This window comes from Silurus meridionalis, chromosome 1, assembly GCF_014805685.1.
Source record: "Silurus meridionalis isolate SWU-2019-XX chromosome 1, ASM1480568v1, whole genome shotgun sequence".
Taxonomy (NCBI): domain Eukaryota; kingdom Metazoa; phylum Chordata; class Actinopteri; order Siluriformes; family Siluridae; genus Silurus; species Silurus meridionalis.
In genome coordinates, this window is record NC_060884.1 from 948,725 (window position 1) to 966,703 (window position 17,979).

Here is a 17,979-nt window from a genome sequence, read left to right on the forward strand (position 1 = left end):
TCACGCACAGTCACAGGGAGCACCGACCCTCATAAGTCCATGTGCCAAAAGACAATCCTGTGTACATCTGGAGCTGTTCTGTCTACGTGCGCACCCAGTCACCGAGCTCCTCACACGTGAGTTTCTCGCCAGAAACGACACGAGCTCATTTCCGCACACTCCCTACTCCAGACTTGACTCCTGCATACTTCCTGAAGATGAAGCTCCAGCTCATTGGTCGCCGTTTTGACACTGAACCACAGAAGGTGCTCGACACACATCTAACACATTCTAGTAAACAGAAAACTTGAAAAATTGTATACCACATTCTATATGTTTATATTTCTTCTTAGTGTATTTGCTCACCATTTTTCACTGCCAGATGCTTTATATTTATTTGAATATTTATCTGCACTTGTCAGTTTGCACAGTTGCTACTATTTGCACTTCTGGCAGACGTTAAACTGCATTTGATTGCGGTGCACCTGGACTATAAAATTAAAAAGGTTCTATCTATTCATCCATCGCATGTGAGTCACGGCCTTCATGTGTCATCGATAGTATTGGAGGCGTGGCTTTCATGTCATTCCTTTATTGGAGGCGTGGCTTTGACATCAGTCCTGGTATTAAGATGTGAGAAACTCCGCCTCCAAGTAAAACAATATGGATGTAAATTGTGTGTAAAATCATGCACATCTTTCAGAGGAAAAAAAAAATCCACAACTTTGTCACCATTTGTTGTTTATTTGGCCACCAGTTTATTTATCCACATTTTTTTCCTTTTTCTTTTTTTTTTTTTCTTTTCTTTTTCTTTTCAAAGTGTGATGGAATGCTTGGAACTCATTCACTCCTTTCGCTCTTTACATCTTTACACCTTACAATAATAATTATAGTAAAAAAAAAAAAATTTACCATTACACAAGCCCCTCCCCTTTCTAAACCCAAATCGTTCCCCATTAAACATCGACCGCGAACAACAGCGACAGACAGTCGGGGGATACGACGGCACGTTTATGACCCAGAACACTCTGCTGTTATCCTGTTGTACACCATCCCTTTGTTTACCTGCACGACCGAGACGAGACGTAGAGCGAAAGACGGAAACATTTCTGGGGGAAAAAATGCCTTTCAGTAACCGACCTGAAATCTTAGAAATCTCTGCTGGCGTAAAATGTAGTGGTACAGAATCACCTCCCCCTCGCAACCTGAGGGTCACCGGACCCTCTGACAACTACACAAATAAAAACTGGAAAAATAGAATTAAATACAACAAATAGATAACTTTTATATTGTTTAAAAAAAATATCAGTAGCTACGTATTAATGGTAATGGAGGAGGGGGAAGAAGTTTAAAAAAAAAAAAAAAAAAAAAAGGAAGCTTGGTCTCAGCTACATCTTGGATCTGAATTAAGTGAGAATGTTACTAATTTTTTGTTGTTGTATCGCACCGATGCCCTGAGATTGATTTGTTCCATCCCAGCCACTAAACTCTTATGAACCTTCCAAAATTTGGTGAAAAAGAGAGAAAAAAAAAAAAAGTGTCCTAATCCCGAGCCTTGCGGATCTCCGGACCCATCGAGACGCTAATTAAACAGGAGAAATGAGCATTTTAATGCCAACAATGAACCTGGGTTCAACAAACAGTTTGGTCTCCGATAAGAGAATCGCTTTTTTGTGTTTTTTTTTGTTAAACAGTGTTACTTCTTCGAGGTCATCGGTCGTGGTGTAAAAAAGTCTATATGACATGATGTTTGGGAGAAGTTTGAGGGTTCCTGGGACAGGGAGGGGCCTGGAGTAGTGGAAGCGGTGGTTGGTGAAGGGTTTCGTCTCTCCTCTCTCGCTCTCTCTGTCGCTCCTGTCCTTATAACTCATCGTGTTCTTCTGTGTCTGAATCGCCATCCTCTGTGTCCTCAAGGTCCAGATCCTGCATGAAGACAACAATGATTATTTGTTCCCTACCAGCAGAGCGTCCCGAGTGTTCCTGCGTCAGTCTCATCAGCAGGTGCTGAGCTCATCCTCGGTTCTGAGCCAAACGCCCGTGACAGTGGTGTAATGCGCTGAAATTAGACTTCCTAGAGATATCGGATTAGTGGTTTCCCCAGAGGTAGGAGCTCCTTTGGTTCCGAATTGGGTTGCGTCATTATGACAACACGATTCTAGAAAATTCTCTGTGTTCTCATTCATGATCCTCGAATAGAGAGCACGTCCTGTCCTGCACATTTTATTCATGTTCTTCCTGCTAGACCACTTCAACTCTGTTAGTTGTCCATGGGCTGAGCAGGAAAAACACAAACATGTAGGATGGAGGTTCTCCAGGACCAGGGATGAGAATCTAGAGTCTGAAGAAATGGGAACCTGTGCGGTCACTGCGCTCGTCATTAGTGAGGTTCTTTACCAACATGCTGGGAATGAATTAAGGCTGATTTAAGCACAATGATCTGGGGCTGGAGCTAGAAACGTGATTAGGAACAGTAGAAGAACATGTATTTGATTCACCTCAGACATTTCCATTCATAGCATGTGTCAGGGCCTTGCTGAAGAGCCTAGCAGTAGCAGCCTGGTGGTGCTGGGATTTAATCTTGCAACCCTTTGATCAGAAGTCTAATGTCCTACCTACTTGAGCAATCACGTTCCACATCTGCACATACATTAGTCAATGTGCACAGTACGAGTTTGACCTTTGGTGACCCTTCGAGACCCAGCAATGGTTGCAAATTAGTAAGAAATTATGCTGCACAAAATCAAAAAACATGTACTCACATCGACCTCATCATCATCATCCTCTTCTGCTGGTGCTCCACCTTCCTTTCCTCCACTCTCCAGGAACTTTGAAAAGCCCTCCAACGTTCTCTCTCCGCTGTAGTCGATGATCTAAAAGAGAGATCAACAGTACATTTTTATTAGAACATCTGGCTTAACCTGGAGGTTTTTTTTAGGATGTTGGAGTTGCAGCACCAACCAAACCAGGACCTAAGGTCTGGACTCACAGCTGGAGGGCAGATCATCAACCCCCAGCCAGCGTGGAGTTATACAGTGGTTTATTACATCTTTACAGGTCTTTAATACGATGCATGCTTCATAACTGCTGATTGACCATCGCAGATCAAGATCTTGATTTAGAAACTGGGATATAAAATAGTACCCTGAAATAAACCCCCCCACAACCTGCTGCCAAACACTGTAATCACATGAATCCATATTTGGGATTTCTTTTATAAGAAGGTGTAACAGGATACAGATTTCATGTAGCATGTCGTGTAGAGAATCAAACTGTAGCAGGTTTGAACTTCACGATCAGGAATGGCCACGTTCTATTAATTTGTGCATTGATCTGTGCAGGTGTAGGAGGAAATTATTCTAATTCGGTCTAATTATTTACATTTATTTATATTTATGTATATTGTAAACATGGTGTAGTAAATCTAAAACTAATGTTTACGATTACATTATTTTCTAAAAACCTGTACATTTGGAATAACAATTAAAAACCTTTTGAAAAGTATTGATAGTTTCACAAAGAGGTTTCTGTATTTCACAGGGTTTCTGCAGGTTTCAGAATCAAACTTTTTTTAAAAGATCTTTTTAAGATCATTCAGAACGAAACGCAAGACCGATTTCACCACATCAGACACGTTTTTAACGTCATATTTTTTTCCCCCAAGTTAAGTATCACCAAACTCGCACTTCACCATCGCTGAAAAATAAAATCCGATCGATTCGCACCAATAACACACAGCTGATTGGCTGTTACATGTTGGTCTCATCTGTTGTCGTAATGCAGCATATTCTATTTGGACAAGCGAAAAAAGGAACTACACCACCACAGAAACTAAAACACACACATTCTAAAGTGCATTTCAGCGCAAATCAGAGGACGTGTAACATGGACATCGCAATTTTTGTTATTTAATTAATTACGTTTTTAATTATTTAAAACTTATAACCGTGAATTTTAGATTTTTGAGGCCTAAAATTTTGCTTATTTGCTAATTTTGTACTTTTTAAAACTCTGCAGAAACCCTGATTATCGTCCAGAAAGATATGTTGAATCTGGATTCTGAAACATTTCGGGGGAATTTCGTGAATAAGAAACGTGTTTGTTTTTGAGTGTGGTACTTTGGTCATGGATGCGTTTACCCCAACACGGCCGATTAAACAATCTCAGGAAGGGCAGTAAACCAGCATGGCTTCGAGTGGCCTAGATTTCTAAGCTCTTGAAGAGCAACCGGGTCTTCACCCAATGCCGGAGCGAAGTGATCAGAGGTGGGAGAACCTGGCAGTAACCTGCATTAGCGACATGCCTGTAAACAACACCGAGTGGGCAGAGGGCCACTCGACTCCACTGCCCCACGTCTGATGGGACTGGTTTTGACCGGATTTCCTTGGCACACAATGCGACTCGCTCCAATATCCCTCAAACTATAAACAAGTGTTTCTAAATGAGGAAAGCGATGATGTGGGGGATTTAACTGGCGTGCCGTTTCTCCCACCTTCGGAATAACCCAAAGTCGAGTGTTTAAATGGTGAGAAATAATGAGACGAGGTCATCTGGATGAAGCAAAGTCTAGGAAGATTTCGGCAATTAGTATAGAACGAAGACCCTCGAGTCTGGAGATCTAGATAGGGTACGGTTCCGAGACACATCTAAATCATAGATATTTTTAATATATTAATATACATATTTTTACATTTTTTAGTTTCAACTAATTCTTGATATAATGAGTTTTAAATCATAAAGTCAATGTTTAATCTAAAAATATAAATAAATAAGAAAAACCCAACTATTATAATAATTATTAAATGCTGGCACTCTCACCTTGTGATCTTCTCCTGCTGGGAAGAACTTGAGTGTGGGGAAGCTGTGGACTTTAACGGCCTCGATCTCATTGGCTGTGGAGTCCATCTTGGCCACCACGATGTCTGTGTGGTCCTTGAATTTCTCTCCCAGCTGATCCCAGATCGGAGCGAGCTGTTTGCAGTGACCGCACCAAGGAGCATCTGATACAAAGATCAGGAATTATTTCTCTGTGCAATCACAGTTCAGAGCAGAAGGAAAAGTGAGAGATTGGTTTGGTGCTTACAGAATTCCACAAAGACGTTCTTGGAGGCATCAAAAACAACTTCTTCGAAGTTCTTGCCCACCAGGACTTTGACCGGGTTCTTGTCCCAGTCTTCAGGAATGTCCTGGCTCATAAGGTGAGGCTGTGAAACAAAAAAATGAAATCATGAAGTATGATCAGAAAGAATGATCTCCAAGAAAGTTACAGATCTACAATAACGAGTCTTCAAGAAACGCTGCATGGTTTAAAAAACAAAAGGGACTCGCACCCTGAGTTTGCCCTCGACGAACGCTGTGCAGAAGGTGACGATGTTCTCTGTGGTGATCTCTGAAGATGCGGGTTTGTATTTGGTCATCTCGTCCTCCAGGGTGATGAGGCGCAGGGCGGGACACTCGTCCTTCTTCAGGCCGAAGAATTCCAGGATTCGCTGGTTATCCTCCACCTCGCTGTCGATGAAGATGAACAGGATCTACAGGGACACAGTTACATTAGTAATGACAATGTGCTTTTTACAAAACTGCACGTGACTCGTAACGTTTTTAAACGCACCTTGCCCTTGAAGCCCTCGGCTGCTTTTTTAAACTGGTCCAGCTTCTCCTGGAAGTCTTTGTTGGCTTTAGGCACGAACAGCAGGATGTGGGACTTGATGTCTCCTCCGAATATTTTGGGGGCCGTCTTGAGTCATAAAGAAAAATTCAATAAAATGTTTTAAAAATATATATTCATAGACAAATAGGGCACTAAATAAATAAAAAGATTTGACAGTAATTGGTCTTTAAGATAGCCCCGCCCACTCGGCTTTCCTGACAGGCATCTTAACATGATCCCCATCTCGTGTAACCTGGTGAAGTGAACATGTAATCAGGACAGGGTCCATGCTCGAGTGTTTACCTGCTCGGTGAACTCTATGACCAGTGGGAGCTGATTGGCCCTGATGAAGCTCAGGAGGTTCTCTTTGGTGAGCTCGCCATCGAAGGTGTTACGGCCTTCGTCAAACTGAAAAACACGAGACGGGTATTTTAATTACACAACAAGAGATGTTTCGAGGTGCCAATACTTATGATCTTAAAGATGGTGTGGCCTGTCAGTGTGTGTAGCAGTTAGTGAGGTGATTATTTTAGTGACGTGTTTCTTTAAATTCCATTCATTAAAATGAAAAAATCAATTAGTTTCTTTAATCAGAAATAAAATAAAAATGTGTATAGAACTGCACAGCATCTACAGGAGTCACGTGACGACTCGGACCGGAGGATTAATGAGATGAACGACTCGATTCCGTTTCCTGTATTTGCTCGTGTGCGTCCAGTAGAAAATGAACGAATCACTCCGAGACGACTCGTTCTCCTGAGTCGCTTTAAAGACTCGTTCAAATTGAGCGAATTGTTCATGAACGAATCATCACTAGTACTAGTCTCAGCAAAGGAGGCGTGGCTTAACCGTAAGTATCAGTTACTTATTTCACTGTAATTAACATCCACACCTCGTTAAATGCCCGAGCCGGGAAATTCTCATCAAACCTTCTTTACGACTCTGGTTTACATAACGACATGAGATAAAGTTCTCCTTGCGTAACAAGTTAATATCAATAACTGACTAATATTTACACAATAAACCCAAACTCATCTCAGAGCTGTTTAATCACGCTATTGATGTTATTGTATCATCACTGGATTTTTATTAAAGTAGCAGGTTTTATACACACACACGAAGACCGAACCCTCACGTCTCCCGTGACCCATTTCTGAGAACCGAAACCCCGACTAAAAAAATTCTGCAATTACATAACCATAGAATCATGACCTTAAACCCGAGAGATCAAATTATAAGATGTTATATAATCGAGAAATTAAAACCGGGTAAACGAATGGGAAGGATATTAAGGATGAGCAGGCAGTCAACAGGTGTAGAATCATCAGAGAGCCAGACGCAGCCAGGAAGCTGGGGGTGGGGTCTACAGCCAGGGTTTATTTTAGCATGGAGTGTGTGAGATCCCGATGTGGATGTAGGTCAGCGTGGGTCAGATTACCTGACTACGACCGAGACGTGGCGTAGTGAAAGAGGACGAGAACGACGTGCTGACACGTACTTAACGTAACGCGTGTGTAACGTATAGAGCTTTACATTCTGGGTCACAGAGTCTGTAAAGGGGGCGTGGCTTCTGTTCTATACCCAGTAAAGAAGAAAGCATCTAAAAAATTCAACTGGTCATTAAAAATGGATCAAACAGATCGTTTTTAAAGTGGAGCAGCTGTTAGTGGTCCCCAGATCAAACAATTAAAACTTTATAGAGACCTTCTTGAAGAGCACCACGCCGTCCTTTGTGACCTCAAATTTGGAGAACACGGCGTCATCGGAGGTGATGCCGAAAGGAATGTCATCAATGGCCTCTGCTGCTTTGATGAAGGTCTTGGCACCTTCAGACTCCACATCCTGCGCGCACACACACACACACACACACACACACACACACACACACACGTGCTTATCATTCACAAGTAACGCAGTTAACCACCTTTAGTACATAAACACAGCTGTTTAAACAGAGTACAGGTAACCAGCAGGAGAAGTGTACACACACACACACACACTTACTTTCTGGGAATTTTCTTTTACAAAAACCTTTTCGTATCCATGTTTAAAAGCCCACATGCTCAGTGCAGTGAAGGTCAAAGTGAGCGAGTGCTGCACGTTAGCAGGACGTCAGAACCACGTCCGCCTTCCACATTTCGTTTTATAACACACTGACCTTAAAGAAACCGACAACCGCGACCTCGTTGTCGGCGATGAGAGACTCTGCCTGCGTGACCTCAGTGAGGGTGGTGGCGGCCGGTCCAGTCTTCTTCTTCAACCAGTTCACGATGTCATCAGCCTGACGCCCAGCTACACACACACACACACACACACACACACACACACACACACACACACACACACACACACACACACACACACACACCAATTAGGCAAAAATATAAACATCTACCAGACAAGTCATTTTAAGTCGAGAAAACTTCAAGCGGGTTTCTCTCTGAAACTGAAAACTCTGCAGATCGTATCAGTTCTAGTGAATGATCTGAAACTACGCAAACGATTATGTATTTGATTAATATCGAGGGTGTTACTATGAATAAACCCGGACTTGGTCTCAAAGCAGCTGCTGTTAGAACAATAAGAACAAATAAAAAATAATTGACCAATCAGAATCCAGAACTCAGCAGGTTACAGTACTCACATCGATATTTACATTTTTTTTACCAAAGCAATTTATAGTCGAGAAAAGACGGCAATAAAAAGGGAAATAAAGAAATTATCCTCACTTCAGAGCATGTTAGTGATTTCTCTACACGTTGTTTTTCTCAGAAGTCTCGTTCAGCTGAAGACACACAGTATATTTACGCTAATTATCTCCATCTGATAAGTTCTGGTCCGGGTGAGCTCGTGTACTCAGGGTGGAGTCGCAGATTACAGTGAAATGGCGGGTCGTGAACATGTGTGTAGAGCTGATGCAACAGCAGCGTGGGTCATTTCACTGCCCTCGAAAAGTACCGAGATCACATGCAAATAGCAGACTCGGCAGATTTTTTCTCTTCTGCACTAAACGAAAGGAAGCTGAGCCTGGATCTGATCTCAGCGTCATGCATCGAGTGCCGGGATAGATAACGGCAATAGAGTGTAGGACGGCAAAGTGACCAACATGTGACAACGTGTGACTTAATGCACAATCGTGTCATTCGTGCGTAAAAAAACGTCTCCATGGTAACCAAGAAACTTCATTTAAAAAAAATAAATAAATAAAATAAAATAAGTGTTTCACGGGGATGTTGCATCACACTTGGCCCCGCCCACAAAACTCCATAAAAGGCAAAAGGCTGAAAACTAAACATTATTAATTATACATTAGTAATAAATTAAGAGGATGCTAATAAATAAGGACATTCGTGAGAAAGCAAATAAATACACTAACAAGTAAACAACGCACAGTTTGCTCATATCGATTGCCAGTCATTTGATTTTAACTGCTCGCGTTTGCAGGCCCTGGTGAACGTCTAATCCGCCCAAACAGAGGTCACGAGACATGACGTGAAGGTACACACTGCTTCTCCTGGACGGTCTGTTGCAGCTCGGATGGCAAAATTCGAAACGTTCAGAAGAAAACGTGAACAGCGTGCGTGTTTGTGTAAAAGAGTTTAACCCCAGGCTGCTGGAGCGAGAGATGGACGAGTTCCTTGGGATCGAGTTACACGAAGCCAAAACCACAAAGCAACGTGAGGATCAGCACGCACAGCTGCTCCGAGTGTGGAGGAATCTCCCCCTGAGCATGTGAAGGAGAAGCAGGAAGAGGAGGGGTATCTCACTCACACACAGACACACACAGACACAGACACACACAGACACACACACACACAGACACACACAGACACAGACACACACAGACACACACACACACAGACACACACACACAGACACACACACACACAGACACACACACACACAGACACACACACACACACACACACACACACACACACACACAGAACGCTGTACACGTACTCAGACCAGCTGTGGTCATGCTGAAGACATTCTCAGGCTCTGCTGGGAGCAGGAGTGCGGAGCTTATAAATGCGATCCTGATTGGTCAGAAGGTGTTAATGCTCTACAGCAGGAGCTCAGACAGTAGTGCAGCTCTACATTAGTGCACTGGATTCACTGGAGGTGAAGTGGGTAAGGCTCTGGGTTACTGATCAAAAGGTTCAGGCCCTGGTATCCCCAAGCTGCCACTCTTTTGGGGCCAGAGCTTCATAACATTTCTGGAATATATGGAGAAAGAATTTTAAGTATAAAAGCTATACGCGAAGGTGTGTGAGGTTACGCTTCATATTCATAAGGTGCCTTTTCTTATCTTTAATTAATAAAGAGTCTGAGAATAAAGAGCTGCTGAAGGAACCAGAGTTTACAGCTGCTATAACGGAGGAGCAAACAGGAAACTCACGTAAATCTAAAGGTTTATTTTAAAGGCAAACTGTATCGTTTTTCTCTTTACATACTAATAAAATGGCCACCAAACAAACACATTGATGTAATAGTTATAAAATGAAGTGTAAGAGTCTGAGAAGAAGGTTAATGATTTTATTAGAAAATAAACCTGTGTAATAAAATCTTCACCTGTGTACTCTTTGGGCGTGGTCTTGTCTCCACCCTTGAAGAATTTGATGGTGGGGTAACCGCGCACCCCGAACTCCTGCGCCAGCTCCGTCTCCTCTGTAGCGTCCACTTTGGCCAGGCGGATGTTCGAACCCTCGCCTTTCAGGAGTCCTGCTGCTTTGGCATATTCGGGAACGAGAGCCTTGCAGTGACCGCACCATGGTGCATCTGAAACCAGGAGCACACACGAAGGTGAGACATCTGATAACCGCACAGGTAAAAAGATGAATGTATGAGATCTTGAAGATGAAGATGCTCTGATGATCGACATGTGGTTTAGAAATGACTCATTAAGCACCTCAGCGACTAAAGATCTCAATGTTTGTCTGAGAGCAAAATCCAACCAACAAATTCAGATTTGGGATCAAGTTGATATAAAATTTTGGTACAAGTGAAGGTTCAATGAAGATCCAGGAGGACTGATGTCGTTGTCTACATGATAAAGGAGTAACAGTCAGATAGACTGTAAAGTTACAATAGACCGTAACACTACAGCTGAATGAACTCGAATAAAAAGTTAACATACAAAGAAGTTCATCACGTGTAGAACTTTGTGAAATGGATTGTGATGCAGCATGTTGGCACGAGGGACGGTGATCGTGCAGTTTTGTATAAATTTGCATAAACCAATTTGCGTGCCGAACACAGATTTGTTTACATTGATGTAAAAATTGCCGGGACGAGATCATGGGTGGAAGTTAGCTAGGATTTAGATCCTAGAGGTGGACATGCATATCATCCAGACTGATGAGTTTTGTTTCTCCTGCAATTATGTTCACTGGATTCGGAGATGTTTGTAGAGGTTATACACTGAAAGTGTTGGAGGATTTGATTAATTTATTGTGCTTTGCTGTATGATGCAAGTCCAAAGTTCCTGACTTTGTGTTTAAACTTCGTGCTGATGTACACGTCGGCTTTAAACACTCAGGAGGAGGCACTTCTCTCCTCCTATCCAGACTTGTTTCACCCTCCCCTGCTCTCAATCCGCCACAAAAACCTCGTGGAGCTCTGTGACTGGGTAAAAAGTCCAACCGGAGGGGGCACTCGCCTTTTCATACCTCCGTCTCACCCCCGTATTCCTCAAGACCCGCCCTCTCGTTTATGATTGGTTGTTAATGAGTATCAGCGCTCCTATTGGTTGACAGGTCCATCAATAGCGCTCTGTTGTCACTGCGATGACTGCAATGAGTGACTGTTAAACTGGCCAATCAAACGCTCCAAAACGGATACGATCAGCCAATCGGAACACGGGAATCACTAACACTGGCCAATCGCAGCGCGGGAAGGCGGGATATAGTGACGGACGAAAAAAGTTTCGTGAATTGACAATGAAGTACACAGAAAATCCAAAATGGAGACGCGGAGATTCAGAAGTTTGAAAGCAAAAGAAAGAAAAATGAACCAGGAAGTTCGCTGGTTTGGGGCAAGAGTGCGCCAGATACCAGGTTTTATATAAATCTACAGGGTTTCTGAAGCCAGATATTACAGCTTAGTGTGTGTGTGTGTGTGTGTGTGTGTGTGTGTGTGTGTGTGAGAGAGAAAAGAAAATGAAAGATCAGATCAGATCAGTCAAAACAAGCCGGAGTTCACCATTACAGCCTTAAAAATATTAAACAAAAACGAAAAAAATACACAAACAAACAAACAAATAAACAAAACATAATTGGGGCCTAAACCTTAAGAAGCGCACTGGATTTTCTTTAATCATTATAATAATAATAATAATAATAAGAAGAAGAAGAACCTAAAATATAATCGTGACTTTCTCCTCCATGCATTTCATTTCCCACATGAATACACATGAGGTTATTTAAATAAATGAATATTCATGATGAAGGAAACTGTAGAAGGAAGAGAACATCAGTATTACAGTAAACACACACATCTATTTTCTCTTCCTCATTTTTTTTTCTTTTGCTCTTTAAACCCCCCAGAAGTTGATTCGAGATGATTTGCAGGCTCTGGAGTGCAGGTGATTGATATTCTCTCTCCACATGCTGGATATCTGTGGGTTCAGATGCTCTTCATCATGTATTATTAATGTTATTACTATAGAAGAAAGTGAAGTAGGCGTGTCCGTCTGAAGCTCGAGCTTCTCTCCAGGACACCTCAATGGCCTTCACACCCCTGTCCCACCACAGAGTGCACGCGCTCTCAGTGCACACAATCACACACACACACACACCTGAGCAGGTGAATTACAAACAAAATTACAAGGTGAAAAATAATGCAACTTTGCAGCTGATGCACGCGCATCATCATCATCGTCATCACCACCATCATCACTGATCTGTTACTGAACTTCCGTGTTGGTAAATAAGAGAGAGAGAGAGAGAGAGAGAGAGAGAGAGAGGGGGGAGAAGAAACACAAAGCTGTGAAACACTCACAGAACTCGACCAGGATGTTGGGGTGAGCTTGCAGCGCCTCGTCGAAGTTGCTCTTGGTGAGCACGAGCACGTCCTCCTCCTCCGTGATGTGAGCCGCGGCCGTGACCACGAGAGCGAGCGCAAGTGCGCACCGGACCACCACCGACTTCTTAATCATCATCATCATCACGATCTCCTTCTGGTATGTCTAAGAGTTTTGAACCCCTGTTTCAATCTCCACCTGAAGATCTCTGGTTGCTGCTGCTGCTGCTGCTGCGGGACTTCAACTCCTGCCTGCGATACTAACGTGGCAGCGCGCGCAGGAAACCGGGTCGGAGCTGTGTTGCGCATGCGCATTTATTAGCTCACACGCCGTTCGTGTTGAATTGTGAGTGGCCCAGCAGGCGCGCGACACCCGGAAGTGAATCGGAGCTGGGCTCTCTTTGCGGGTTGCCATGGTACCGGAACGCTGCGCGGTGACGTCACCGCCTAAGCATGAGTCAGTTGAACAACAGAAGGACCACATAATACATATAATATAATAAATATAATACAATGAATATAATTAATTACAGTGTGACAAAATAGAAATAAACAAATAATAATGATAATAATAAATAGCAGAAATAGAATGTGTGTATGGTGTGTGTGTGTGTGTGTGTGTGTGTGTGTGTGATGGTTGAAAAATTCCAATCTGGTACTGATTTTAGTGCAAGGTATCAGATCAGCACATCCTTTACTGGTGAGGAAGATATAGAAATAGATGCAGATGTTGATATTGTGTTGGAAATGCTGATGTAGATGGAGATGAAGATCTTGACAAAGATTGTGACGGAGATGGAGATGTGGGTGGAGATTATGGCAGTGTTGAAGATGCTGTTAGAGATTAAAGAGATTGTGATGGTGATGGATATGGTAATAGAGATTGTGATGGTGTTGGAGATGGTGATAGAGATTGTGATGGTGTTGGAGATGGTGATGGTGTTGGAGATGGTGATAGAGATTGTGATGGTGTTGGAGATGGTGATGGTGTTGGAGATGGTGATAGAGATTGTGATGGTGTTGGAGATGGTGATAGAGATTGTGATGGTGTTGGAGATGGTAATAAAGATTGTGATGGTGTTGGTGTTGGAGATGGTGATAGAGATTGTGATGGTGTTGGAGATGGTAATAGAGATTGTGATGGTGTTGGAGATGGTAATAGAGATTGTGATGGTGTTGGTGTTGGAGATGGTGATAGAGATTGTGATGGTGTTGGAGATGGTGATAGAGATTGTGCTGGTGTTGGAGATGGTAATAGAAATTGTGATGGTGTTGAAGATGGTGATAGAGATTGTGATGGTGTTGGAGATGGTAATAGAGATTGTGATGGTGTTGGAGATGGTAATAGAGATTGTGATGGTGTTGGAGATGGTGATGGTGTTGGAGATGGTGATAGAGATTGTGATGGTGTTGGAGATGGTGATAGAGATTGTGATGGTGTTGGAGATGGTGATAGAGATTGTGATGGTGTTGGAGATGGTAATAGAGATTGTGATGGTGTTGGAGATGGTAATAGAGATTGTGATTGTGTTGGAGATGGTGATAGAGATTGTGATTGTGTTGGAGATGGTGATAGAGATTGTGATGGTGTTGGAGATGGTGATAGAGATTGTGATGGTGTTGGAGATGGTGATAGAGATTGTGATGGTGTTGGAGATGGTAATAGAGATTGTGATGGTGTTGGAGATGGTAATAGAGATTGTGATGGTGTTGGAGATGGTAATAGAGTTTGTGATGGTGTTGGAGATGGTGATAGGGATTGTGATGGTGTTGGAGATGGTGATAGAGATTGTGATGGTGTTGGAGATGGTGATAGAGATTGTGATGGTGTTGGAGATGGTGATAGAGATTGTGATGGTGTTGGAGATGGTAATAGAGTTTGTGATGGTGTTGGAGATGGTGATAGGGATTGTGATGGTGTTGGAGATGGTGATAGAGATTGTGATGGTGTTGGAGATGGTAATAGAGATTGTGATGGTGTTGGAGATGGTAATAGAGTTTGTGATGGTGTTGGTGTTGGAGATGGTGATGGTATATTTACTGTAATGAAGCACAACATGGCAGCAGTACGATGTATTATTACATTTTATAACATCAGCTCAGAGTGCAGATGTAAATGTGAGATGTTTTGAGCTGGAGCTCGACCACGAAGTGTTATAAACAAAATAAGATCTAAATAAAAACGAAGGTCACACTCGGACTGCTGCTTATGAGAATCACATGTGAACATGTGCAACACCAAGTTCTACCACAACATTACCTTTTTACAAACCCATTTATCACTGACTGTAGACCAGACACGTGGGCTTTGTTTATTTATCTGTTTATTTATTTACGTTTTTTTTTTTATTATTATTTGTAAAAACACCAGACACTTTATTGTCCTGCTGCAGTCTCAGGAACACAAAACATCTGAGTCAAAACACAAACAAACTAAAAAATAACAAAAGCAAAGAGTTTTTATTTTAAAGCTGTAATCATTTTAAATGAAAGTAAGAGGAAACTACTTACCATTGCAACACACACTCACACACACACACACACACACACACACACACACATACACACACACACACACACACACGCGCAAGCAGTTCACACATTTACAGCTTCAGCAAATATTCACACAAAGACAGTGTGAAAATGTATGTGTGTGTGTGTGTGTGTGTGTGTGTGTGTGTGTGTGTGTGTGTGTTGACCAGGTGTTAAATTCATTGAGCTTCTGCTTTGTAAACGACTGCTGCTTTTGGTTCAGTGATGTTAAAGTGATGACCGGATAGTGTTTCTTCTGCCACATCATCATCACCATGACACATCAATACAGCAGTTTCCTGTCCGTCTGTCTGTCTGTCTGTCTGTGTGTCTGTCTGTCTGTCTGTCTGTCTGTCTGTCTGTATAATTTTCTTTTATCTATTAAAAACAGATACATGTAGATGTACATTTCTGATGAAACGTCTGGTTTCTCTGGAAACACAGTGTTTACTGCTCTGTCAGGTTCTTCACATCTACAGCAAGCGATAGATAGACAGGTTGAGATACATAAACAGATGGACAGATAGAAAGATGACAGACAGATTTCTGTGCAGACAGACTTACAGACAGACAGACAGACAGACAGACATAGACAGTGAGACAGACAAGTTGCTGTACAAACAGACAGACAGGTGGAAAGGCATCCACATGCAAACACACACAGACCGATGGAAAGACACACACACACACACACACACACACACAGTGAGTTTACTGTAGATGTCACCGTGTCCTGACTCCTGAGTGGAGTTCTGATGAAGATCATCTCCTGTTTGTTCTGTTGTTCTTGTTAAGGACAAATACAGGAGAGTGTCTGTGTAAATGTGTGTGTGTGTCGGTGTGTGTGTCGGTGTGTGTGTGTGTGTGTGTGTGTGTGTGTCGGTGTGTGTGTGGTGCTTTCACGAATTTCAGCAGAGCAGGAACATTTTAGTTCTCAAACACTGGATGTGTTTGCACCTCTCGTCTCTTTAACACACCTCATTTCCATCACAAGGACTCCCCAGTATTTCACTTCATCTTGGAATGTTGAGACACTTCTGAAGAAAAACGAGTGGAAAAGAAAATATCACTCACACAGACCACGGAGATGACCACGTGAAAGTTCAGCCTCCTGAAACAAAATCCTATGAAAGTGTTACTTTGGTGTCTTTAAGCGTCTGAAAGGTTTGTGGACCCAACCCTCAGATTGCTATGTGCTTCTTATTGAACATCCACATGTTCCTCGTTTCCTGTTATAGTGAGCTCCACTCTTCTGGGAAAATGCTGTGGAGAATCAAGAGCGCGTGTTAGTACAGTCAGGACCTGCTGTAGGTAAAGTGAGGAGGCCTGAGGTGCAGCAAGCGTTCACATTCATCATGTTCAATAGTGTTCTATAGCAGAAGATCTTCTACATCTTCCAGCACATGGAATGGATCTTTAAATGCAAGCCTCTGACGTAGAAACGTGTCCGAGATACGCCTTTTTGCTTTGGAAACGTTGACGTGTTAATGGAATCTTGCCGCAATTATGGAAAAGTAATCAACACCTGACGGCCAATCAGGATCCAGAATCCATCAACACTGTGATGTTATAACCACTCAGAGTTCCCTGCACAAAAGTATTGGCACCCATCTGCCCTGTTGAGCTAACATGATCTGTCTCAAGCGTTGCTTTGTTTTCGGGTACCGCGCTCTCCTACAAATAAAACTGATAAATATTCCGATTCGGAAATTCTGCTCGGCCTAATTTTTTCCTTCCGCTCATTCAATTAGCAGGTTATTGGCCTTTAAGCGTTCGCATCACTTACATCTTCAGAGAAATGGAAAAAGAAAAAAAAATGACGCATCTTCAGCCCTAGGGATGAGGGCAGTTACCATGACAACCTATTCATCAGTGTTTCACATGGACGGCTGATTAGGAGGAAAGAGAGCTGTACAGAGAAGAACACTCCTGAGAACGAAGCAGGAAAATCCTGGAATTGGTCGTGTCAGAGTTCCTGTTTCCATAAATATGTTCCTTCAACCTGTTGTGTTACGGAGCCTTTTTTTATCTTGTCCGATTTGATTTTGTACAAAAAAAATCCTTCCTATGTTACAGGAATTAAACATCTGGATCTTCTAGAATATTCAGTTTTTACATCCATCTTAATCAGACACATCCAATAACCAGGTTTTAGATCTCCAGAAAAACATCAAGCACCACTGGAGAAACTTACTGATAACCATGAGAATAAATCTGAACTGAATCATCTTCTCAACGTTACACAAACTGCACAAAGCCAGCTCCAAGAACATCTGTTCTCCATGGGTTGGATTTGGTGGAAGATCTCCTGCTATAGAGCTCCAACCCTATTGAACACTTTTGGGATGAATGTGACTGCTGACTCCACCCCAGAAACCTCCTCACCTTCTCACCTTCATCACTACCTGACTTTACTAACACACTTGTGGCTGAAAGACTCTCCACAAATCTCCAAATAAAGAATCCAGTGGAACATCTTGGAAGGTGTTTAATGTAACATTGTTCTTTAACATTTTACAAAAGATTTTATCAACGTCTGATTTTCTAAAACATGAAATAAGGTGAGTGAGAAGTTTATAAACCTGCTGAGGTGTAAAACTTTTCTATTCGCACTGACTGAATATACAAACTCTTGATGAGCGAGAAGAGAAACGGTTCTTCTGTAAAATCCTTGACCCGTGTCCACACTTCAGCACTTTATTATGAAAAAACACAAATCTTTAAAACTGAAATACTGTAAATATTCTTTATTACAAATGAGCTGGACTTTATTGAGGCTGCAGTTGGGAAATTGTGCA

The 17,979-nt window shown here is 42.3% G+C and overlaps 1 protein-coding gene across 1 annotated transcript; it reads right to left on the reverse strand.

Annotated features, from left to right (window-relative positions):
- Positions 1 to 703: 703 nt before the first annotated feature.
- p4hb (prolyl 4-hydroxylase, beta polypeptide) lies at positions 704 to 12,948 on the reverse strand. Its single transcript, XM_046848934.1, has 11 exons — positions 12,629 to 12,948; positions 10,202 to 10,408; positions 7,785 to 7,918; positions 7,331 to 7,468; positions 5,930 to 6,034; positions 5,588 to 5,713; positions 5,307 to 5,507; positions 5,060 to 5,180; positions 4,795 to 4,976; positions 2,739 to 2,849; positions 704 to 1,902 (listed from the first exon to the last, which is right to left on the reverse strand). The coding sequence occupies exons 1-11, from the start codon at positions 12,792 to 12,794 to the stop codon at positions 1,840 to 1,842; spliced, it is 1,554 nt and encodes a 517-aa protein (XP_046704890.1). The 5' UTR covers positions 12,795 to 12,948; the 3' UTR covers positions 704 to 1,839.
- Between the last annotated feature and the right edge of the window lie 5,031 nt (positions 12,949 to 17,979).

Bases quoted from the DNA above. Each gene is read 5' to 3' on its own strand.
- p4hb (XM_046848934.1), bottom strand. From the start codon at position 12,794: ATGATGATGATGATTAAGAAGTCGGTGGTGGTCCGGTGCGCACTTGCG. The intron at 5,714-5,929 runs GTAAACACTCGA...TTATGACTCAAG, and splicing joins TCATAGAGTTCACCGAGCAG to ACGGCCCCCAAAATATTCGG. The intron at 1,903-2,738 runs GTGAGTACATGT...GTCTTCATGCAG, and splicing joins ATGATGATGATGAGGTCGAT to GATCTGGACCTTGAGGACAC.